General features: G+C 39.4%; 1 protein-coding gene across 4 annotated transcripts in view; it reads right to left on the reverse strand.

Annotated features, from left to right (window-relative positions):
• The window catches only part of LOC131221010 (DNA-directed RNA polymerase I subunit 1), a 76,706-nt gene that overhangs the window by 2,496 nt on the left and 48,939 nt on the right, over positions 1 to 25,271 (reverse strand). For all 4 annotated transcript variants that reach the window (XM_058216078.1, XM_058216068.1, XM_058216087.1 and 1 more), the window contains 5 exons: positions 24,053 to 24,255; positions 4,829 to 5,027; positions 4,473 to 4,741; positions 1,675 to 1,815; positions 494 to 1,337 (listed from right to left, as the gene is read on the reverse strand). In XM_058216078.1, the coding sequence (XP_058072061.1) occupies positions 494 to 1,337; positions 1,675 to 1,815; positions 4,473 to 4,741; positions 4,829 to 5,027; positions 24,053 to 24,255 (1,656 nt within the window). The remainder of the gene's footprint in view (positions 1 to 493; positions 1,338 to 1,674; positions 1,816 to 4,472; positions 4,742 to 4,828; positions 5,028 to 24,052; positions 24,256 to 25,271) is intronic.

The following is a 25,271-nucleotide window of genomic DNA, read 5'->3' on the forward strand; positions in this document are numbered from 1 at the left end:
AACATTGGGATTGGATCCTACACCTGTATAGTACTGGTGGACCAAGTACCATAAAATCATCTCTGTGGCACACTACTTTTGCAACAATCAATTAGGAAAACCTCCACAACCATGAATTTAGAAGCCAACATGGAAAAAAATTAATGAGCAAAAGAAAAGGTCAGTGGCTATTGTATCATCACAAGAGCAGCGTAACTTTTCTTTTTATGATGATGAGTATTAATCAATTTTTAGAAATTCAAGTAAAAACCCTTCTATGAAACAAGCCAAGGATTTTTATTTTATTTTATTTTAGTTCTTAAGAATTGTATATTTAGGTAATTGTCCTAAAAAATTTATAAAAAAAAAAAAAAAAAAACTGGATATTTTTTCTTTTGCCAAAGAAGAAAGGAAATGATGTATGGTATTGAAGCATTTTTGTATCCAAATGAGCAGAAATGCCAAGCTGTGAGCAGCTAAACTAATCAATTGCAAATATAATAAGATCAAATACCTGAGCCAATAGAATATGAGGTTCATCCCTGAAGCAGAAATGAGCCTCAAACTTCAATCCATTGATGACCACCAAAATTGCTCTATCAGTCTTCTTCTTGATTAGGTGTCCTCTGCCTTTCCTCTGTTTGGCTTTTGGTTTCAATTCGCTGTTGCTTTCTTTTAACTTTGAGACATAATCAGGCTTTGATGGGCTTCCAGGGGCTTCATCCTCAGCATCAAATATCTGATCTTCACCTTCCATGATCTCACTTTCACCTCCCAGAGTATAATCACCATCATCCTCGACTTGATCGATTTCACTTTCAAATCCCGTTGACTGCTTACTTTCCTTGAGCTCGTCTTCAACTATGGGGACCTCGCTTTCCATACCATCATCGTAATCCATCTCATCTTTAGCCTGCCGTTTTCTTTTCTGTGCATCGCCACCAAGATCGTCAGCAACCTCATCCCCTTCGCCACCACCATCATCATCTTCTTCTTCTCCTACTTGGTGGGAAATGCTTCCGGGTTCCTCCTCACTTGTCTCTTTAGTGGTATTGTGTTCCTCACTATTTGTGACTGCCTTGATGCCCCTGATCTTAGATAGCATTTTGATATGACTCTGTATCGAATCCTCTAATTCCCTGATAAACAAAACCTCGAGAGTTTCCTCACAGTCTTCTAATGTTATATCTGAATATGGAGGATAAAGCTCAGGTGGGAATAGCTTCATCTTCAGCTTATAAATAGTAGAGGCACCCTCCTGATGAACAGAAAATGGCACAACACAGACCTCCATACTCTCTACAATGTCAGCTACACTAACCATCTTCAATTTTGCAGCAAGACGCTCAGCTTCAGCCCTGAATAAAAATAAAACATGCAGCTTGGAAGTTAATTTTTTTTTCTCATGGCACACGCATGCATGCACAAGCAAGCACAGAGGCATTCAGATGGTTGCATACAAGAGCCAGTGGCATGCAGTGGCTCACGGTTTACATGAGTATAAAATTATAATCCATGTTGCTAGCACTAAGAATTTTTAAAATATAAAGACAGCTTCATCACCAATGTTGCACAAAGGGGAGCATGCCAACCATAATGTTCAAGAGAAGAAAGCATGTGTCGTCGTATACCGATATAAGCTATTATGCACATAGGATATTTCCGATTATGGAACAAAAAGGAATAATGTCTTGCCTCGTGGTGCCCTTTCGCAAAGGGCATGTCATAATTGGAGTTCGAATCTTGGCAGAAGCCCTTTGAAGAATCTCTTGTAAACGTGGGATTCCAAGCGTCACATTCATTTCTCCTTGGCCTGCATGATGGAATGTGTTGAGCCTGAAAAATGCAATGGATTCTATTAGATTTCAGAAGAATGATACCTCAGTAACGGATGCAAAAGTGCATAACGCACTACACATAGAAACCAACCAGCCAACTTGAGAAGTTGAAGATTAAGGATAATGGACACAAGTTATTTTCATTTGACAGCAAAGATAGAAATCGATCCAAACGTTACAAGAAACCTTTGAAGAAATTGGCATTCAGTTGATACAAACAAACAAACAAAAAAAGTAACTTGTTTCACAAAGCCAAATAAGCCATCGTTCAATGAAAATTAAGATTGTGAAAATTCAGATAGCAACTTTGGTGTATCCATAACCCTCATCAATCAACAATATAACATCATATACATACTATCATGTATAAACTAGGTAACTTACACCAAACCATGGCTCTGTCGAACATGATCATCAATGTTGTGGCGATCCTTATAAACAGACGAGGTATCTGTGTTCGATATATTCAGATTCTGATGGTCCATGGGTTTGGATCATTGTTAGCAAACCAGCATACAGCAGGAAAAAAAAAAAAAGGTATGGGAGATGTTCATGTTTAATTCAGTCTCGATCATTAAAAATACAGTCAGAAATATGGTCAAAAAAATGAAAATGCCAAAAAATCAGAAAATGAAATGGTCAGGTTTAATAAGGTTTTGGAGAGAGAGAGAGAGAGAGCTATGTGCATACATGTTTGTATATATTATACAAAAATAAGGTTAAATAGAAATAATTAGAATTTTTGCATGAATGAACAATAATGTATATAGATAGTCAAATAGTGTTCTTTGACTGTCAAATCTTTCCTTTTCAATAAATGCGCATATCAATCAGCCTGCTTATATTTATTTTTTTTATAAAAAAAAATCGCTTCTACTCAATTTTATTAATGAGTTGCAACAACCAATCTCTATTTTAAATTTGCCCCTAAAAGGTTTTCTTTCTTTCTTTTTTTAATAAATCTATGTTTTATTGGCAAAAAATAAAAATAAAAAAACGTGTATAATTAGGTTTGCCCAAAAAACTATTTTTTTCCTATCTTCCAAAATATGCGGAGTTTTGAATGTTTAATCAATTATGTGATTTTCCTTTTTTCAAAAATACAGAGTTCTGCTAACTATGGTTTTTGCAGCGTTCGGAGGTAGCATTCTGGTTTTTCTGTTCAGTTGTCTTAACATAGCATGACATAAATCTAAATCAACGATAAATTGTGTTTCACCTTTCCAATAGAAATGGTTTATATAAAAAATAAATATAAAAAAAGGCACAAGTACTATACAAACACTGTATACTAGTCAATGCTCAAAATGTTCTTTTCTTCTTCTTTTTTTTCATTTTTTCTGAAAGACTTTCCTCAACTGATTAGATTATTAATAGCCACATTCCTTGGTGCTTCCCATGTTCAGCTGATGGTCTGTTTAAAGCCTGGCATGGTCCAAAATTAGGGAATCAAAGAACCACGATTTGGAAAATGAGTCTGTTGGCTGTTTGGTGGTCGGTCTGGGAAGAAAGAAACGGGAGATGCTTCAATGGAATTTCAATTCGGTGGGCTCAACTTCTCAGAAAATTCAGCAGTATCTAGCAGAATGGGCTTATAATTTTGTTAATGTTAAGGATTGTAATCTGCTTTCTATTGGAGGTCTCTCCTTTCACGAGCTCAGCGGGAGGCTCCTTCTCTGTAATCTTTTTTTTTTCAATATAGTTTCTGTTACTTTAAAAATAAAAAAAAATTTAAAAAAAAATGCAAACAATCAAAAAGTATGACCAGTTCTTGAATAATCAGGAGGCATGTACTATTCGCATGCAGCTACTACAAGCCCACAAAGAAGCCCCTGATTCTTAATAATCTGAACTTCAGAAAAACAAACATCTACCTAGAACTGGACAACTTGTAATAGCTAGATCTTTCATCGAATATAGAATGAACAGTTGCAAGAAGCATGATGAAGTTTTAGGCCCCAAAACCCAATTGCAGGTCCTACAGCCCGCCCTGGGGGGCCCACATATTGAGTTGTGTTTGGAGATTAAGGGAGAGGTATCCTGTGTGATTCTAGCTTTATTCTTTGAAGTCCAAATGGAAAAGATCTTGAGGGATTTTGCTAGGAATCCACAATTACGAAGTCTTTTTGGGTGTTCTTGTAGTAATAATATTTCCCTAGTATAGGAGCCTTACAAGTGATTAAGTCATTAGTAGTCTAATATTTCGCAGATTTATATCTTGGGTGTCCTTAATAGGATGTGAATTGATATCTTGGAGAATCTTTAATAAGATATATTAAATTTTGGAAATCTTATAGGATAAGAGAGAAATAAACATGAGGAAAAAAATGGGAGAGAGTTAGGTCAACACGTGTGGCAATTTGTGATCCTTAATATATGTCTTTGTAGATGCTGGATGGCAACGAGATTGGAATAGGGGGGAAAATGTGAGTTTAGGGAGAGCATTCTATTTCAGATGGAGAAAATTTTATAAAATAAAAATAAAAAATGACCCTTCGAAGTGTGTGGTATGTGCAAAAATTTGTCCTTCAACCCTTCTTTTCTTCTTTCCCATAACACCCTACTTCATAAAGTCCAGGACAAGAATAAAATAAAATTATTAACAAAAAAAGTGATAGACAGTTTTCCGTGGGAATTGGAAAATTAAACTCTTACGTCATCTGGGTTGATGGTTCTCCTACAGACTGAGCAGCAAGCACACCAACAGCTTCTCCTGGTTGTGCAAGACTAGAGAGGTACTTGAACTTCACCAAATTCGTTAAGTTCTTTTGCTTCCTCAAATGAAGAGAATCTCGCTTCTTCTTTGAGAGGGTACCAATGAAATCCTTTGCTTTCCCTCTGAGTGCATCGGGCAACTCATTAACGTAACAGTTGGATGCATCCTCATGTTGACCACTCAGCTTTTCTAGAATGATTCTCTGATTCTGAGATTCGATGCATAATATTAGATGAAATGTAATTAAAACTAGGAAAGAGACACAACGTGAAAGGATTAATGTTTCCAGTCTTACTTGAGCAAGCAATTTAAATTCTGTAATGAAGCTTGCTTTATGAACATCAACACCATCTTCCCCATAACAAAACTGAACAACAGATCCATCTGCATCACGTACTGTATGATCGTAACAGACTCTTAAGCATTCAAGATTTTTTATAAGACAGCGTTGCAGGTACCCACTACGAGATGTCTTGATGGCTGTATCAACTAATCTGCACAGGAGAGAAGGAATCATTTAGCTTCAAATCCAATGCAGACAAGAGATACGTGGAAGCAATCACACATGTATGCAATAACACACACACACACACACAGAAATTTTCTCCTAGGAACCAGTTCTCATGAGAACTCGTGAGAACCCTTTGAGAACTCATACATTGTGATGTGTGCACAAAATCAAACCACCCTCATGAAACCCTAGGGCCCAAAAGTCAGCCTGATCCAAAAGTCAGGTGGGCACACACATGCAAAGACTCCAGGTTTTAAAATTGGGCCATTTGGAAATTGTCTCTGCTCACACACAGACTCCAGGTTTTAAAATTGGGCCATTTGGAAATTGTTTCCACAAGTAGAAAGAGTTGCATCCTTTCTTTTTTGTTTTCTTAGAAGTTTTGTTACCCTTTAAAAAAACAAAAGGTAGATCAAGTTGCACTAAATATGGATCTGATTCAATTGTCTACATATATTTCTAACAAAGCATTTACAAGGTACCATAAAGATAGCAAAAGGCAAAAGGAAACAACACAAGCATAAATACCATTTATCAGCAACTATTAACTCAGTATAAACATCATTTAGGTTACTGTCTAGATTGCTAAATTACCATCAGTTGTCTCCTTTTTATGGAACACAGATTAATCAAACTTAAAGATGTTAAGAGCAAGCGTATGCAAAAACACACAAAAAGATTTTTGTGCATGTGTGTGTGCATATAGGGAAATGGTACTGTGAGGTCGAGCTCGGTGGGCCCCACCGTGATGTGTTATGGGCATCCACGCCGTGCATTTGAACGTCCATGCCGTCCATCTGTTTTGCCAGCCTATTTTAGGACAAGTCCCCAAAAATGAAACAGATACAAATTTTAGGTGGACAGCAGACCACACCACAAGAAACAAAGGTCATTGAACGCCCACTATTAAAAACTTCATAGGGTCCACCGTGATGTTTCTTGACCATCCAACCTGTTGACAAGGTCACAAAGACCTGGATGAAAGAATATATATATATATATATATATATATATTCAGACCGATCCAAAACTTTTTTCGGCCTCCAAAAGGTTTTTAACAGTCAATAGTCACTATTTCCCTGGTGTGGTCCATCTGAAATTTACATCTGCTTCATTTTTGGGACCATACCCTAAACTAATCTGGGAAAACAGATGGACAGCATGGATATACAATGCATATATCGAGGTGGGCCTTCCCACATCACTGGTTCCGGCTCTCTGGTGGGGGTAGTTCTCAATGGAAACAGATTGAGTTGTGTGCCGCACACCACCGACTTTGGTGGTGTGTTGACGTAACCAAGTTCTGTGGGGCCCACCATGATGAATGTGTTTTATCCACACCATCTATCCATTTTGCCATATTATTTTAGAGAATGGGCCCAAAAATGAGGCAAATCCAAAGCTCAGGTGGACCACACCATAGAAAGCAATGGGACAATGAAGGGAAAACACAAATAACAGCTTGATACAAAACTTGTGGCACCCAAAGAAGTTTTCAATGGCAGGTGTTCAATCTCCACTGTTTTCTTTGGTGTGGTCCACCCGAGCTATGGATCTGCCTTATTTTTTGGGCCCATGCCTTCAAATGATCTCGAAAAATGGAGAGACAGCATGGATATAGCACATTCATCGTGGTGGGGCTCACCGAACTTGGTGACATCAACACACCACTGGTGGTGTTGGTACTATGTGGCACAATGCGTAATCTGCCTCTGTCCCTAGCGGACGAAGATTTCCAACTATACTAGTGGGGGCCACTATGATGTTTGTGAGAAATCCACTCCGACCATCCGTTTTTCCGGATCACGAAAGGACATGGGACAAAAAATGAGGCAGATCCAAAACTCAAGTGGGCCGCATGATAGGAAACTATGAGTATTTCAGTCCACCGTTGAAACAATCATAGGGCCACAGAAGTTTTTGATCAGGCTAATTTTATTTTATTTTTTCAATTCATCCCAGTAAGAATGACCTTATGAACGGTATGGATGGAATATAAACATCACAGTGCACCCCAGGGAGTTTTCAATGGCTGGCATTTCCCTACCCACTGCTACATGTCGTGCTGCCCACTTGAGTTTTGGATCTACCTCATTTTTTGGCACACAATCTAATGTGATCTGGAAAAAGAGATGGACAGGGTGGATTTCTCACAAACATCAGTGGACCCCACAATGTGGCTTTCGCTTGCAATCCACGTTATAGTGTGGTGTGCTACACAACACCGACCTCTGTTGTGGGTTGCGTCGCTAAGTTTTGTGGGCCCATCATGATAAATGTATTTTATCCAAACTGTCTATCCATTTGGTGAGGTCATTTTAGTGCATAAGCCTAAAAATGAGACAGATCCAAAGCTCAAGTGGACCACACCACAAAAAGCAGTGGGGATTAAATGTCTACCATTGAAAGCTTCTTGGGCCACAGAAGTTTGGATCAGCCTGATATTTGTGTCTTGCCATCGTCCAAGTGGTTGCAACCTCATGAACAAGTTGGATGACAAATAAATATCATGGTGGGCCCAAGGAAGGTTTCAATGGTGGGCATCGGTTCCCACATCTTTTCTGTGGTGTGGTCCAATGTTGTCATGTGCGGTCACATATGCGAATATGCGATCGCATATGCGCATATATTTGGCCCGATCGGCATATGCGATCACTGCACATGCAATCGCATATGCCACATGTGCCTTTTTTTGATTTCTGACCATTTTTTGACCTTTTTTTTTTTAATCCAGATTTTTACTCTATATATATGCATTCTAAGCATTCCTACTTACAAAAAAAGCTCAAACTCTCTCTCTATTCTCTATTTCTCTTACTACATCCTCTCTTACTAAGCACTTTACATTTTACAAATTACAATCTACATTCTACATTCCATCCACTCCTCTCCATCCATATTTCTTTTTTTTTTTCTTTTCTTTCAACTTTCAAGAATCAAGAGGGTACAACAAGAATCAAGAATCAAGAATCCAAGATACATGATACATGATACATCATTCATACCATCCATATTCAAGAATCAAGATTCAAGATTCAAGATCAAGAGTCAAGACAAGAGTCAAGAGACTCCTCACTCCTCTAGTCCTCTCCAATCTCCATCCACTAAGTTTTCTAAGTTCTAACTTCTAAGTTCTAAGTTTCTAATTCTAAGTTTCTAACAACTTCTTTCTATCATTTTTTTTTTTAATATTTTGTTTGTTAATTGATTTGTTAGTTGTTACTTTCTTAATTGTTAGTTGTTACAAGACAACTTCCAAGTTTGAAGTTACAACTTACAACTTACAAGTGAAGTGACAAGACAAGTTACAACTTACATTACAAGACTACAAGTTACATCTTACAACTTACAACAAGTTACAACAAGATTTCAAGATTACAAGTACAAGACTACAAGTTGAAGTTAGTCTAGTTACAACAAGATTTGAAGTTGGGAACCTCTTTTAGATTTGTTAGTGGTTACATTTGTAATTTTACTTTTATTTGTGTGTAAATCTCTCTCTCTCTCTCTCTCTCTCTCTCTCTCTCTACAAGTGTAAGTGTGTAACTCAACTCTCTCTTTTTCTCATTTTCTTTTCCCTCTTATTCTCCCTTTCTACAAGTGTACGTGTGTAAGTGTAACTCAACTCTCTCTCTCCCTCTTCTTCTCCCTTTCTAGTTTCTACAAGTGTGTAAGTGTGTGTGTAAGTGTAAGTGTGTAACTCTCTCTGTGTAAGTGTGTAACTCTCTCTCTCTCTCTCTCTCTCTCTCTCCCCCAAGTCCCATCTCTTCAGGCTCTTTAGTACTCTTTACTCTTACATACTCTCTTAGATCTACTTCTTTCTTACTTCTTAGTTCTTCTTCTTATACTTCTTAGTCTCTTACTTTACTTTTCTTTTTATTTGTAGTTTACTTTCTAGTTTCTAGTTAGTAGCTAGCTAGTTACTTTTTAGTGCTAATAATACACACACACCACCACTATCCACCATCATAATGTCTTCTTCCCAATCTTCCTCTTTGAAGCCCAAGTCGAATGACCCGGGTTGGAAGTATGGGCACTACTGTAGTGCTACCGAAAAGACTCACATAGTATATGAGTTATGTGGATTTGTGAGTTCCGGTGGCATTGCAAGGCACAAGCAACACCTTGCACATTTACTGGGGTCAAATGCAAAAGCATGTGACAAAATTACTCCAGAAATCCGAAGGAAGATCGTGGAGTATATGGAAAAACAATCAAGAAAGAAATACGATAGTGCCCTACGTCAAGAGGAATATATGGAACAAGATGCATATGAAGATATAAATATAGTTAATGTAGATTAAGCTAGTCCCACTCCCCCTACTTCAACAGGCCAGTCTAGACCACAAGTACACCATCGAAAAGAGCCCGAGGGCCTGGGCCCATAGATAGATGGTGTAGACCATACCCCGAGGATGCGGTTGACCAAAGGGGTAGAGGGAAAGGGCCGGCTCAAACAACTTTAGAGAACTGGTATAAACAAAAAGATAGGAAAACCACAATTCAATATATTGCTAAGTGGTTTTACCAAACCGGCGTTGCTTTCAACGCCGTTAAATCGAAAAGCTTCAAGGTAATGATTGAGGCTATAGGTCAATTTAGACCTGGGCTTAAACCTCCTTCATATCATGAAATGAGGGAGACATGCCTAAAAACTGAAGTTGAATATACACAATCCTTCATAGCTGAATATAGGGAATCATGAAAAATATATGGTTGTTCACTAATGGCCGATGGATGGATCGATAGATCCAGTCGGTCTCTCATTAACTTTTTGGTACATTGTCCAGCTGGGACAATGTTCTTGAAGTCAGTGGATGCATCGGGCCATTCACACACAGGAGAATATTTGTTTAACTTACTAGATAGTGTAGTTGAAGAAATAGGTGAGGACTACGTTGTACAAGTAATTACAGATAACGCAGCCTCGTATGTAATGGTCGGTCGTCTTCTTATGGAGAAGAGGCGACGTTTATTTTGGACCCCCTGTGCGGCCCATTGTATTGATCTTATGTTAGAAGATATAGGTAGATTATTTATAAACATGATTGCAAGGGCTAGAAGAATCATGGTCTTTATGTACAAACACGCCCTTCTTCTCAGTCGAATGAGAAAACACATTGGGGGTAACTTGCTACGTCCAGCAGTCACCCGTTTCGTTACAGCCTTTTTTACACTACAAAGGCTACATGCAAAGAAATCAGAACTTAGAAGCTTTGTAGTGTCGGCCGATTTTACAAGTAGGCCTTGGTCAAAGAAGGCTGACAGGAAACGGATTCAACAAACAATTCTTTCTCAAAGTTTTTGGACTCAGGTGGTAAAGGCGCTAAAATCATCCAAGCCCTTAGTCTCTGTGTTGCGATTGGTGGACGGGGATGAGAAGCACATATATGATGCGATGGAGAGGGTGAAAAATAAGATCATGGACCATTTTAACTATAGAGACCGTGATTACAGGCCAATTTTAGATATTATAGATAGAAGATGGGGCAGCCAAATGTCATCCCCATTGTATTCGGCTGCTTACATTCTTAACCCGGCCTGTTTATTCACTCCTGCTGATCCAGCAGAAGCACTAACTATGCATATGGTTGGATTTATTGATGTCTTGGAAAGAATGATTTCAGATAGAGGAGAACAGGACAAGATCTCAACTTTGCTGGACTTCTACACAAAAAGTAAAGGGATATTCTGAAGGGATACCGTAATAAGACATCGGACAATGAAATTACCCAGTAAGTACTTCTATGAATGCATGTTAGTGTACACTGTCAACTGTATACTGAACTCTTACAAAAAGTTTTTCTACAAAGTGTCTCTAAGAGATCTAACGATTCTAACCTATACTTAAACTATTTTTCTCAGCTAAGTAGTGGGCTGCCTATGGAGTGGACCCAAACAGGAAGGATTCAGCTCTAAAGAAGCTGGCTATGAAGATTCTTAGACTCACGTGTTCTGCAGTGGTTGCGAGCGCAATTGGAGCACGTTCGAGTCGGTAAGTAAAAGTTTAGACTGTTTAGTAATTATTTTATTTTTTTGTAAACTTTAATTTTTTAGTAGCCTAAGCTAAATTAATTACCTAAATAGCTAATGCCAAATGCGCTTTCTTTCTTGCAGATTCATACCAAGAAAAGGAATCGCCTTGAGCAAAAAAAGCTCAACGACTTGGTTTTCTTTCAATACAATCAAAAATTGCGAGAACGATTCCAAAGTAGGAAAGAAAATCCCGGCTTCTTTGACCCTATCTGCTTAGATGAGTTAGATGTAGATAACGAGTGGCTCGTAGAGACGGAGGACCTGGTATTTGCTGGAGAGGATCTGACATGGGCACAAGTTGAAGATGCCGCATATGGATTGACACCCGGTGAAGGTAGTAGTACTAGTACCACTCGAAGGCGAAGGACGGGGGGAAGCCGGGGGGCAAGTAGTAGCCGTCAACCCATTGATGAGATTGAGGAGATTGAAGAAGGAGAAGGTGATAATGATGATCAAATTGAAGATCATCCGCTATTGGATGTTGATGAAGTATTAGTACGTACAGATGACAAAGAAATGGAAGAAGAAGAAGTGTATGTGGAAGAAGGAGATGACTCGAATGATGATGATGGTGGTGATGGTGGTGGACCTGGTGGTGATGTGTCACAATGGATGCTAGATCAATGTATATTATGAATCATGATTATTGATTAGATAAATAATAAATACATAACTTCTTATTTTTTTTTAATGGTTGTCTCATAAGTCTTAAGTGTGTTGATGTTGTCGATTGTTTGTTGATAACTTGATATTGACTCATTGATAACTTGATATATTATGTATTGTATCACTATCATAGTATCATGTACATGTAGTGTTGAATGTTGAATATGGATATTTGATATTTGATATTTCATATTTGTTAATTGTTATTGTTATATGTAAGTATGTAATGTAACTACTTAATGTTACTTCAGATCATTTAAGAAGTTAATTATATTGTAATTTGTAAATTATTAATTGTAAATGTATGATGTATGATGTATCAACTATCATGTATGGAGTATGGTTTTATTTTTTTTTACTTAAATTAAATGTATTTCATGTCCCAATGACATATAATAATTTATTTTGATTTTTCTGATTTTTTTGAATTTTTTCTGATTTTTCTGATTTTTTTTTCATTTTTTGAAAAAATGCGGAAAAAAAAAATATGCGATTGCATATGCGATTGTGCGATCGCATATGCGCACACGCATATGCAATCGCACAGGATCGCATATGCTATTTGACAACATTGGTGTGGTCGCTTGAGCTTTGGGTCCGATTCATTTTTTGGCTCATGCCCTAAATTGACGTGGCAAAATGGATGGACAGGGTTGATATAACACATACATCATGATGGGGCCCTAAGAACTTTGCCACGTCAACACAGCAGCTATGCAATTAGTCATGAAAGCTTGGGGGGGAAGTAATTTAGACAATGGCAGAATTGTCATTTTAAAAAATGTTTTAACTCAAAATCACTTACAGCATTCCGTGTTAAGTCTTAACTCAAAGAAGGAAAGCTTAAAAATAAAGTCATTTTTTCAGTGAAAATCCAAATTAAGCACTTAAAATTTTGAATTTACCAAACGGTCTGAATGAGGAGAAATCACTGAAAAATGCCTATTTCAATTATAAGTGTTGAAATTAAGTTTTACTAAACAGGCCCTAAGTATGGATTTGATTCAATTGTCTACCTGATATTTCTAAATTCTAACAATGCATTTACAAGCAACCATAAAGGTAGCAAAAGCCAAAAGGAAACAACATGAGCATAAATAACCTTTATCAGCAACTATTAACTCAGTATAAACCTCATTCGGGCTAATGTTTAGATTGCTACATGCACATTACCTTCTGTTACTGTCACCTTTTTTATGGAACACAGATTCATTAAACGTAAAGAGGTGAAAAGTACACAACGTTAGTACATCTAGTTCCAAATGCATTGAAGTTATGTTGTCACGTTCTCTTTAGCTGGGGTATTGAGATCTTGACCTCTAATACATAATGAGTTCATGTTAACAGTAAATATGTGTGCAGAGATAAAGATTTCTTTAAGGGTAATCAGAAATTTATATCGATAAGCCACTCATCTAAGTGGAAAAAATACTGCCCAAAAACATTACAAACTGAGCAAGAAGGACACTGCAGCAACATTTACATTTTTTGCCCCAGATACCCAATCTATCACGTCTCTTTTAGATTTCCAAAATACCTACTCCCATCATCCTAGGTTGCTATGAAAGCACTGCCTATTACGTTCACCCCATATATTCCATAAGACTGCCATTATGACCATGCGCCATCCCAATTGCCCATCCTTAGGAAGCTTTCTACTATGCCAAGCCCTCAACTTGAGGCATAACCAGTATACTCCGAAGCACGCTAAAAAAGCAGACGATACATGCCTCACAAAGGAGCTATGAATGAAGAGGTGGTCTATCAATTCCGCTTCACATAACACATGCATAAGACAAAAGTTGGAAAGATTCATAGCCCTTTTCAGCAAGTTGTCAATAGTTAGGATTCTATTCCTCCCTACAACTAAGCAAAAGCAGCCACCTTAGAAGGGGCTCCATAAAACCAAAAACTATGAAAGAATTTCCCATCTAGAAGATACTGAAGATTTCCGAATAATATGAAAGAAAAACAGAACTAAGAATTTTCCGGATGGGCCAATGTTCCATACCAAGGAGTCTTTTTAAATTGGGGGATGGGTGAAAATTGTGTAGATGCTTCAATAGCTTTGAAAAATTAGCCACCTCTTAAGTTGCTGGAAATTCTGCCTCCAGTGATACATCTCCACACCATCGATCCTCCTAAAAACATATCCGACTCCTGTTGCCAAGAGAGTATGCCAACCCGAATTTAAATGAGGGGCCAATTGAAATTATGACCTTCCACAAACTCAAAGCACGATAACAAAAGGTTTTTTTATTTCCCACCCCCCAATTGGACACCATATTTTGAAGCTATAAATTCCCTCCATGACTTTCCTACTTTGGAACCAAATCTTCAATGCCATTTCTGAAACAAATCCACATCTATCAAGATTTTTAATACATAATTGTTGTTCATTAAAATGAGATTAACTGACTTATAGGCATCTACCAAAGAGCGCCTTAGCTTAAGAGCAAGACCAAATTTCTTGAATATAAAAGTTGTCTCCACAGCTTGGAATCACCGTTAGATGTGCTGACATAACTTTCATATAATAACTGATGGAGACTGATCTGGAAATTGCAGTCTGTATTCATTTCAGACTTAAAACAGGTCAGATAATGTACCAATTACCATTATTCACGGAGTAAGCCTATTAAACAATAGCAGCTAGTAGTAGTACTTCTATCACTCTATTCTCTCCCATTCTCTCCAATAATATCACATGCAGGCTGTAGAAAAGTAGAAACCAGCAAGAATCTTGAGGGGGGGCTGTGAAGGAATAAAGGCATGGCTTTGTAGGGTCTCACCTCAAAAAAATAAATAAATAAATAAATAAGGATTTAACCCATAGATTTTTATTAGTGTCAAAGCTTTCTTTCAATAGAATGGTGAATGCTCCTAGAATAACCAATAAAACCCAAAGCCTTAAAGTAGGAGTGACGGTTGAAATCCAACAAGAGATTGGAGAAGCGATCATGGAGCTCCACCAGAAACTTAATGAGAAAGAGGACTGCACCACCCAACTTCGTGAAATATTGCCTTCCTCCATCAGATTGGCAAGGAAGATACTAACACATTCACAAGACCTATTGGGGGGAATGAAGGCGGTCATTGATCAATTGGGAGCATCATTCATTGCTCTAATGCTGGAAAAGGTGTGACAGAGATGTTGCGTATCAAGGTCCATAGTTTGACTTGGAGTCCATGTAAATCCTTGCAAAGGTGCTTGCAACAAGGCTTCATGGGAGGAAGAATGACATGCAAGACAAGAAAGAGAGTGGAGGAGAAGAGGGAACTATAATAGAGGGAAGGGCAGCTCGAGTAGAATCAGTGCACTGGGATGTGATTGTGGGGGGATCAGGATAATAATAGGTCTGAGGTATGAGAGGGAGTAAAAAGGGGAGAATGATCGAGATGGGGAAGCAGATTCCGATGGAAAATGAGGGGTGGATCAATGGGAAGGCGAAGAGGAGGGAGGTTGGACAGAGGTAAGGAGACTAAAGTATGAGACGGAGAAGATAGCGGTTGTAAAGGTACTACTAGAGCTCTCAACTTTGTTTGTAGTTGGGTTTCCCGAAGGGTGGCTGGCTGGCTGCCAATGAATTTTTCTAAGGTTTTTCAAATGGTCAGTGATGAGGACATCCAACCATTTAGAGTATACTAGAGGAGGAGATCAGCCCAGCCTTCACTTTGGCTCAATGACTTGTACACAGGTCTAGGTGGGCTGCACTAAGGACTTGAAGACCACACATGCATGAGTGTGGGTCTTACATTAGGAAGATGCATGTGGGTTGCTTCTTTGAAGAGTTTTGACCATTGGATCGTGAGGATACGACGATCAGACCATTGGATAGTGTGGATCATTCGATCGGCCGGTTGGATCACTGTAATCCTTGATCACTTTGGTCATTAGTATTAGGATTGGCTGATTATATATTTTTTATGGTTAATTATAGTTTAAGATGAGTTTTTCAATTTATTACATCATGGGACATATGAGGTATGTTCTCTTCTCAAAACTTTCTTCTTGTCCACTTTTCTTCTACAAACCCTAAATCTCTTTACCCTTTTCTTCAAAACTTAAACTCATTACCTAAATCCATCTTTTCCTAGCCCTTCCTCCACCAAACCCAACCCAACCCATCACCACCAACCCCACACATAGGGATAGGGTCGTACGGCCATACAGTTAGTCCCTTCCATGATTCCATCCATTTTCTTCCATTTCTTCAATCCATCTTCCTGTCTTATAAACTCTAGCCTAAAACCCTAATCCCAAATTCCCTACGAAACCCTAATTCCCCAATTCCTTACGAAACCCTAAATCCAAAATTCCCAAAAAAACCCTTGAAACCCAACACTAGAATCATTGTGGTGGTCACTAGTTGTAGAAAGAGTAGATGGAGCTACCATCCCACAATTAAAATCGAGGATAGAAGAGTGTTGTGGTCTGGTAGACGACTTCATCGTCAAGCCAATAGAATCGAATGAGGTTTGGTTCTCAATAAAACCAGGTGTGTGCCTCGATCAAACGATGATTGCAGGAGCAGCGTTCAAGGACAGACCGGTGACGGAAGGAGATGGGTCGACAACTCATTTTTCAGACAGGAGGTGTGGTTTCTCATACGAGAGATTCCTTTAGAGCTTTGGTTTCAGGAAGTTTTTCTAGAGATTGCAGCATGTATGGGAGAAGTTGTGGTTATTGATGCTATGACAGAGGACGGTGAGGAGTTGGGGGTGGCTCAAATTTGTTTGGAGAAGATGATGTCGATAGAGGATCCCAAATCAATTAAATTAATGGTTGGGGTAGAGATGCTAGAATTATGGGTGGAAAGAAGAAAGTTGGGGGGTTCCAGAGAGCTGGGAAGAGGTGTGGAGCACGAGTGTCGGCGGTTCAACATGGAGAAGTGATTGCAGGCAAAGTTTCGATGACAGAGCACGATCTTCGTGCTTCGACAATGCTTCGGTTCAAGATGATGGGGTGTGGAGCCCTCCTATTGGTTAGAAATGGGTGGTTGGAGAGGGGTAAAGTGGAAGAGGCATGTGGGGTAGAGTGGTCTACAGGAGTCTAGAGCGATGAAGTACTCGCTACGAGCCGTGTCTAAACCTCTACTAAGGGGGACACGTACTCGTATGTCTAGTAGTTTCAAGGAGCTTCAAGGCTTGGTTCTGGACATGTAGCAACATGAGAAATTAGCTATTGAAATCCCGGCTACTTGAACCATCTCTCCAGTCCTCCCGAGGGCTATTCATCTCGAGGGCAACTGTGATGCCGGAGAAGCAAACACGTAGCAGGGTATTTTTCAAGATGCAAATGCGGAGGCTACACGTGGTGATGAAGGGTTCCATTGTCCTCTTGCTCTCATTCTTTCTCCCACATGTGAGACTTTCACAGATAAGCCGGCATGTTTGTTCAAGTCACGCATGTGAGACTTCTCCCACCACTTTCTTTACCAAGAGCGCGAAGAGTTTAGACTGTTAAACACTCCTGAGACTGTGAAGGTGCAAGAAGAGAAGACTGCAGCGGAGCATAGGTTTGGAACACACTCTCTAGCAAGCTTCAAGGGTACCTTGGTGGAGCTTGAGAAGGAGGAAGAACTTCAAAGGCAGCATGACCTGCAACAAGAAGATGGAAGTGTAAAGTTCTTGGTTTGTCATAAGGAATTGGGGATGGTGAAAAGGCTTGAATCGGAAGTGGGGATTCTGCTACTGGTTGATCATACCTGGGAGGAGGTGCCACTAATCACACCATTTAGGGCTTCATCAAGAGAAGAAGACAGTGCTATCTACCAGACAGATTTTGTAATGGTTTCAGAGGTTCAGTACGCATCCAAAAGGGACAGTAACATATTGGAAGAGCAATTATGGTGGTATAAGGATGTGCTCAAAAGGGTTAAGAACTAGTTGGGTTATTGTTCAAGGCGAGAGATTAGGATGCTTATGCATCTTTCCAGTTTGTGCAACATAGAGAAGCTTAGAGACAGCAGGATCTACAAGCATTAAAGGCCAGGAAATCTCTGAGAGGTTGGAGAGAGCTTCTCAATTTAGAGTGTTCTATTTTCTACGATTCAGTAGGTAAGTCTACTGGAGGGAAAAGAGTTAGAGGAGCCATGATAGTTAATCAATGATAGTTTTAACTCGGAATGTCGAGGCATTGGGTTGTAGTTTCCAAAGAGCTCAGATGAGAAAGATGTGTAAAAAGGCTAGAGCAGAGATGGTATAGCGATTCAAGAAACTAAGACTCGAAGCACAAATAGGGGGATTATGGATTGTGTGGGGGTTAACAATAAAGAGTGTCTTCCAATGGATGGTATTGGAGCAGCAAGGGGCATTGTTGTGGCTTGGAATACAAAGACTTGGAAAAAAGAAGAGAGTTTTTCTGGTAATTTTTCTCATACGTGATATTACAAGATGCAGCTTCAGAGTGGTGGTAGGTTTTCTCAACAGTTTACGGGCCATGTGTTCTAGGTCAGTGTGAACAATTTTGGGCGGAGCTGGATAGTGTTGGGCAGAGATAGAATTTTATGTGGTGTGTCGGTGGGGATTTTAATGTGGTGAGATTTTGTATGAAAAGTATAAGGTGGACATATATCTAGTAGCACAATAGGTTTCATAGAATGGATGGAGTGACATGAGTTAGTGGATCTACTGGTTGGGGGTTCTAAATTCACCTTGTCAAATGGGCAGGAAGTCCCTATCATGTTATGGCTTGATAGGTTTCTGGTGTTCGTGGAGTGGATTGAGAAATTTTTGCATGTGGATCAAAGGGGGTTGCCATCAGCCTATTAATCTAGAGATTGGAGGAAGCCTAGAGCCCAAAGCCTTTCATATTTGAGTTTAGCCTAAATGGAGGGTTTCGAGCAATTGGTAAAGGATCGGTGGGCTCCTTTTCAATTGAGACTTTTGTCGGCTCTAGGTTCTCTCGAAAACTTAGAATGTTGAAAGAAAAGACAAAAGGTTGGAAGAAAGAAGTCCTTGGTGCTAGGGAGATGGAATTAGATTTTATTTTAAAGGAGATGCACGATTTGGACGTTAAAGAGGAGGTTGGGGAACTGTCGTTTAAGTAGCGTGAAAAGAGAGCAAGTTTAGCCTCGACTTATGCTAACCACAAAGAAGAGGAAATCAAATGGAGGCCGCGATCCAGAACACTACAGCTTAAAGACAGGGATAGGAATACGTGTTTCTTCCATCTCATAGCTAATGCTAGGGCTCAGGAAAATAGAAATGGTAGCTTGGCTACTAATGGTACAAGAACTTCAGAAAATGGGCAAATTTGTGATTCGATAGTGTCCTTCAATAAGACCCTTCTATCCCAGGATTAGTGGAAGACCGAAGTTGGATAATTTGGATTTTCCTCAATTGCTGAGTGATGTAGCGATGTCTCTTGAGCTTCCTATATTAGAGAAGGTTAAAGTTGCTTTGGACTCGATGGCTGGAGAGAAGGCCCCCAATCCACATGGTTTTCCAATGATGTTTTTTTTTTTTCAAAAAAAATAATAATAATAATAAAATCGGAAGGAATAGAAAAGGACGTTATGGATTTTATGACTAAATTTCATGACCATAGTCGCCTCTCAAATGATCTAGGGGCGTCTTTCATAGCTCTCATTCCTAAAGTTGAAGGGACAGACGTGATCAAGGATTTTAGGCTTATTAACTTGATCAGGGTCTGTGTAAAACTATCACTAAAGTCTTGGCTCTTCGATTTCTACGTGGGTGCTTTTGCTAATTATTTTTACGAATCAAGGGACCCTCGTGATGGGAAGACAGATTCTTAATAGCACGTTAATCGCTCATGAATATATTGACTCCGAAGAATAGAGAAATGAAATGCAAGATAGTTTGCAAGCTCAAAATTGAAAAAGCTTATGATCACGTTAATTGGGAGTTCCTCGACTACATGCTCGGTGGGTTGGTTGCAATTTAAAAAAAAAAAAACCGGAAGGGTTGGATGAGGGCTCGTGTGCAATCAATAGTTTTTTCCATCTTGGTAAATGGGTTGTTAAAGGGTTCCTTCGAGACTTCCAAGGGTATTAGATAGGGCGATCCTTTATCTCCTTATTTGTTTGTAGTGGTTAGGAAAGTGTTAAGTAAGATGCTTCATAGAGGGGCAGAATCAAATCTAATTAGAGTTGTACATGAGTTGAACCGAGTCGAGCTTGGCACAGCTCGACTCGGCTCGGCTCAGTCCTTGAGCCTGACTGGCCAGCTCAGCCCAGTTCGAGCGAGTTCGAGCCAAGGTCAAGCCTCTGCGGCAGTTTCTCAAACACATGGAGTGCACATTCAATTTCTCACAGAATGTAAAACCGCAGCATCGGTTCACAGGTATTTCATCAAACACTCAGTAGGCAATATAAAAATCAAAATACAAGGGTATTTATTTCATATCCATACCTTCCTCGCCACCAGCCGACACTTAGTTGAGTCATTTTCATCAAACACTTGCTAAGCAACAGGTATATCAAAATAACTGAGTCACTGAACTGGTTTGATCCCAATTTGATCCGAGTCGAGTCGAGCTTGGGCAAGCTCGAACTTGGCTCGAAATTTTTCGAGCTCTAGTTCGATCCGAGTCGGTTCGAGCTTGGGCAAGCTCAAACATGGCTCAAAATTTTTTCGAGCTTAAAAAATCAACTCAACTTGGCTCGAACTGAGTCGAATCGAGCTTTTTCAAGTCGGGTTGAGCGAGCTAACTAAGCTAACTCGGTTCGTGTACAGCTCTAAGTCTAATTAGATGTTTTAAAGTGGCAAATGGGAGAGGTCAAATTAGTCATCTTTAGTATGCTAATGATACCCTTTCATTTTGTGATACAGATGTGGTGTCAATGGATGATCTTCAGAAAATCATTGTTTGTTTTTAAGCAGTTTTAGGGCTAAGTGTTTTTTTTAAGGTTTTCCAAGAGAAAGTGTTATTGTTGCCAAGAGTGAATTGCTTCGAGTCCATGTGGATTATGAGAATTTGGTGTGGTTGACTAAATGGATGTAATAAAGGGACTTTCCATCGACCTATCTAGGTTTACCCCTATCTATAGGCAAGCCAGCTAGAAACTTATGGAACAAGGTTATTGACAGCATTAAGAAGAAGCTCTTGAGTTGGAAGAGCCACTATTTGTCCTTGAGAGGCAACTTTAACTCTAAAAGTTGTTTTTTCCTAAAATGCTGGTGTATTTCATGTCACTATTTAAGTGCCCCAAGTAAGTTTTGGTTAAGCTGGAAAAATTGACAAGGGATTTCCTTTGGCAAGGGTCGGAGGGGAAAAAAACAAAGTTTTGTTTTCTAAGGTAGGAAGATATTTGCAAGCTGATTGCTAAAGGTGGTGCTTGGCATAAAAGATTTGGGATCCAAGAACTTAGCATTGCTAGGAAGTGGCTTTGGAGGTTTGGCACTGAAGTTGTGAAGCATGAAGACTTTGAAGGGAGATTATTGCAAGCAAATATTTTTTTTAGAAGCAACTGAGAATATCATTAAAACAAGAAAGAGGAACAACAGGAAAAGAAGAGAAAGGAAAAGAGGGCCCAGCTGCTGAGATAGCAGAAAGACCCTGAAAGCCTAGAAAACTATAATCGACCGACTTTAGATCCTTTACAACGAAAGCCCATTCAATAACAAGTCTTTTAGCCCTGGACCCGACTGCTAAAATAGACGAAGAAACGTTATTAAAACAGCGGTCATGAAAGTGAAGAAGTCATCTTTGTATCGTGCATCCAGTCTATGAAAAGAGATCGCTTTGGTTGATTATTTGTTTAGCAAAGGAATTTCCTTCTCCTTGGGGGTCGGAAACTGTATTCACTTTTGGGTGGATGTTTGGGTTAGAGACAGGGCACTCCGAGAAAATTTCCCCGGAATGGCCCACATTGCTTCATATAGGCTTATATCTGTGCACAATTGCTATTCGATATATGGCGATTCTGTGGTGTGGTCTCCACCCTGCCATAGGGATTTAACAGTTGAGGAAATTATGGAGTCGATTGGTTTGATACACAGATTTAAGAATGTGGTTCCTTCGGCTCTTCAAGAGGATTCGATGGCTTGCCATGTCACATTTAGGGCCGCTTTTTTGTCTGTTCCTTCTATAAGATAATGTGTGGCTCGCCGCACATTTGTGCATTTCCTTCTCATTCGTGGTCATATGGAGCCCCTCCAAGGGTTTCAGCCTTTGCTTGGTTAGTGGGAAGAAAGTTTGTAACTGTTGATAACTTACAAAGATGATTCCTTGTCCTCCCTAACATATGTTTGATGTGTATGAGAAATGCGAAGTCGATTGATCACCTCTTCATTCACTACAAGTTTACTCACCAAGTGTGGGAACTCTTTCTCAAGGCTTTTCATACTACTTACGTCATACCAAAGTCTATTGCAAATCTGATGTGGGCTTGGCATGGAGGTGGGAAAGGGAAAGTTGGAAAAGTCATATGGAGATTGCTCATTTTGGCGGTTTTTTATCCATCTGGGAGGATCGTAATAGGCGTTGTTCGGGAATAGAACTTCAACACCCGAAGAGGTCATTAGGGAAATTAAATGTAGTGTCATGGGTTAGGCTTCTTATTTAAAGGCTGTTATATCTGACAGCCTCCCCTCTTTTTTGAAGTTTAAGAGTTGGGTTGTATTCTTTCATGCTTCTAAGAAATTTCAGCTCTCCAAAAACAAAAAAAAAGGCTTCATGGAGCATCGTATCATATCCTTCACCCAAGGTAAGTTTTCTAGGGGAAGACATTTAGATGTTGCTCTTATGATGGCATGCATGAGTGCATAGATCCCATTTACAAAGTAAGAAAATGGGACCTTGTGCTTCAAAATTTTAGAGAAGGAAGGTCCATTGGAGTTGGATAATTTGATGCTAGGAATGGGATTCAGAGTCCAATTGAGAAGTTGCATAAGGTCTGCTAAATTATCAATACTAGTGAATGCCTGTAGGTTCAAGAGGTATTAGACAAGGGGATCCACTATCCGCATTCCTTTTTACGGTGATTGCAGCATCAGGGAGTTGGCATCAAATTGCCATAATGCATGAATAATGGTTTATTTAGATAATGGTTACGAAGATTTGGAGAGGAGGATTAGGAAAAAGGCGCCTGTGGCAAAATATGGAGGGAAGACAGGAAGGGAACTACACATGCCAGATACAGATGTGGAAATCCATTATTATCATGGAGAGTATTGACAGACAAGTATGTAGTTCATGCTTGGTGGTGTTAAGATTTTCGATGGATTGCTAGCATGTAAGAGGATATTGCTATGCAGATCTTTTAGGAGCCTTTATAACCTATCAGTGGAAAGGAGGCAAGGTCATGGAGTGCTTCGAGAAGCTGGATGGTCAGGTACTGGTGTGGGCTCCTGCATATGGAAGGAATTTGAGATGGGGTGAGGACTTCATCAGTCTGTTGGGGCAGTTCGGAGTGTTTAACGTTTGATTGGTCTGAAGAGGATAGGAAGATATGTAGGTGGGACCCCTCCTGAAATTTCTCAATTAAGATCCCTTCAGCAGGAAGCCAAGGGAGGAGGGGAGACGAGACTGACCCTACGGCCACTTAGGGGTGGGAAGGCCCCTCCTAGCATCGTCGCCTTCAGATGGTTGGCAGGTTGTGACAGGGTACTTACAATTGACTAGCTGCACAACACGAATATGATTATTGTCCATGGGGTCTAGTGGCCTCAAATGCAAGTTACTATAGAAGTCGTGCCTTCCAGGACTCTTGTTGGAGGAATAGTAGACAATTTAACAATAAAAGTGAAACAATCACCTTGGTTGTTGAGACCATCAGGGATCCTGTATTTTCATGGGTGCTTTCCTTACAAGAGTATATGTAGTATAGGAACCTTGACTTTGCTGGGAGTTGAGAGAGTTTCTCTTGTAATACATTAGTGCTCTTGGCTTGATTGTATCATTCGGCTTCAAACACCTTTTCTAATAAAATTGTGTCTGTAAAAAAAGGCCATCTTTCAATCAAACCTATGCATACCTAGTCCAAAAGTATGGTCGATAATAATATACGTCTATATGACTGCATAAAGGAAACTAAATCTAAATACCCTACTGATTTTGGTAGCCAAATCGAAACAAAATAAGGGCTTCGCAAAAGATTTAACGCATTTGACGACAAAACAATGGACAGACAAGGATTCATAAATAACTTTCTCGAAAGAGCATGTCATGGAAACTTATATTCATGAGATGATCCATCATGCAAACACAAGTTGATAATACTGGAAAAAAAAAAAACTTGCATGAGTTGCCTGTGTAATGGCTATAAATAAAAGAAAATGAAAACATAGAGGGATTGAATGTCTAGTAAAACAACTAAAAGATCAAAATTTCCTTACCCTTCACGGCCAGCCATGCAATGGAAATAATACTCTTGAGGGCGAAGACCTGTCAAAAAACGATCACCAATAAAGCCCCCTGCACGTGCTGCAGTATCCCAAGGAGGAAAACAGGGTAAAGTTTTCCCAGACACCATACGAGGGACCCGTTTGCCTTCCAGCTGTTGTTGGCCTAACAAAGATGATATTTGTGTGAAATTAACCTACAAAGGGGAACAAGAAATCAGCAAGAGCACCAAAGAAAATAGGGTCCATTAGCATAAAGAACATCTACGCAACAAACCGTAGTCATCAAGTTAAAATTGCTTCAGACCATTGCAAACTTTCAACATACTGCAATGGTATGTGTTGATAACGTATTAAATTCCCTAAGCATTCATTCTTGCCGTGGGTTTGCTGAGCATATCATTTATTGCTTTACATGAATACCCTCAAATTGAGGTTTGCATGTAATAGAGGAATCCACAGAAATCAGAGTACTGGAAGTGCAACCATTATCATGACATGCCCACAACTCACAAATATGTGCAACCACGAGAAATAAGTCTTGGGGACATGACCCAATATGTCCTAGAAATTAAGATAGCTGCCTTGGAGCACAAAAGTCACAAGAGGTGGAGCACAGCACAAGGGTAGAGAGAGGTGCACAAGTCAAATAAAATAAGTGCAACCACACAAAATAAGTATTGGGGACATGACCCAATATGTCCTAGAATTAAGATAGCTGCCTTGGAGCACAAAAGTCGCAAGAGGTGGAGCACAACACAAGGGTAGAGAGTGGTGGAGCAGAACAAAAAAGTGTCAAGAGACGCGATGCACAAATATATAATAATAATAATAATAATAATAATAATCTAACCAATGAAGAATAGAAATCAATTCCATGCCAATGCAATTTCAAGTTGGATTTTCAGGTACATCAAAGTTAGAAAAATGTCAAAATGACAAAAATGGCAAAGTTTAAGGAAAATGGCAACAAGAGATGGAGAATACAAGGAGTTACAAAGTCGATGAGGTTAGTCATTTTGTCTATTGTACTGTCATTGTATTCTCTTATGTCAATAAAAGAGGTTGGCAACTGTCTCAGTTAACTAATTCAGTATATATTACTCAACCAATTGAATACCTCCTCGCAGGAGCATTTTAGGCCCTGTTTGTGTCACCAATTACCCCAGTGAGGTAAAGGAAATGTGCAATGATTACAAATTACTTTACCCAA

Source organism: Magnolia sinica, chromosome 1 (assembly GCF_029962835.1).
Source record: "Magnolia sinica isolate HGM2019 chromosome 1, MsV1, whole genome shotgun sequence".
NCBI classification, from domain to species: domain Eukaryota; kingdom Viridiplantae; phylum Streptophyta; class Magnoliopsida; order Magnoliales; family Magnoliaceae; genus Magnolia; species Magnolia sinica.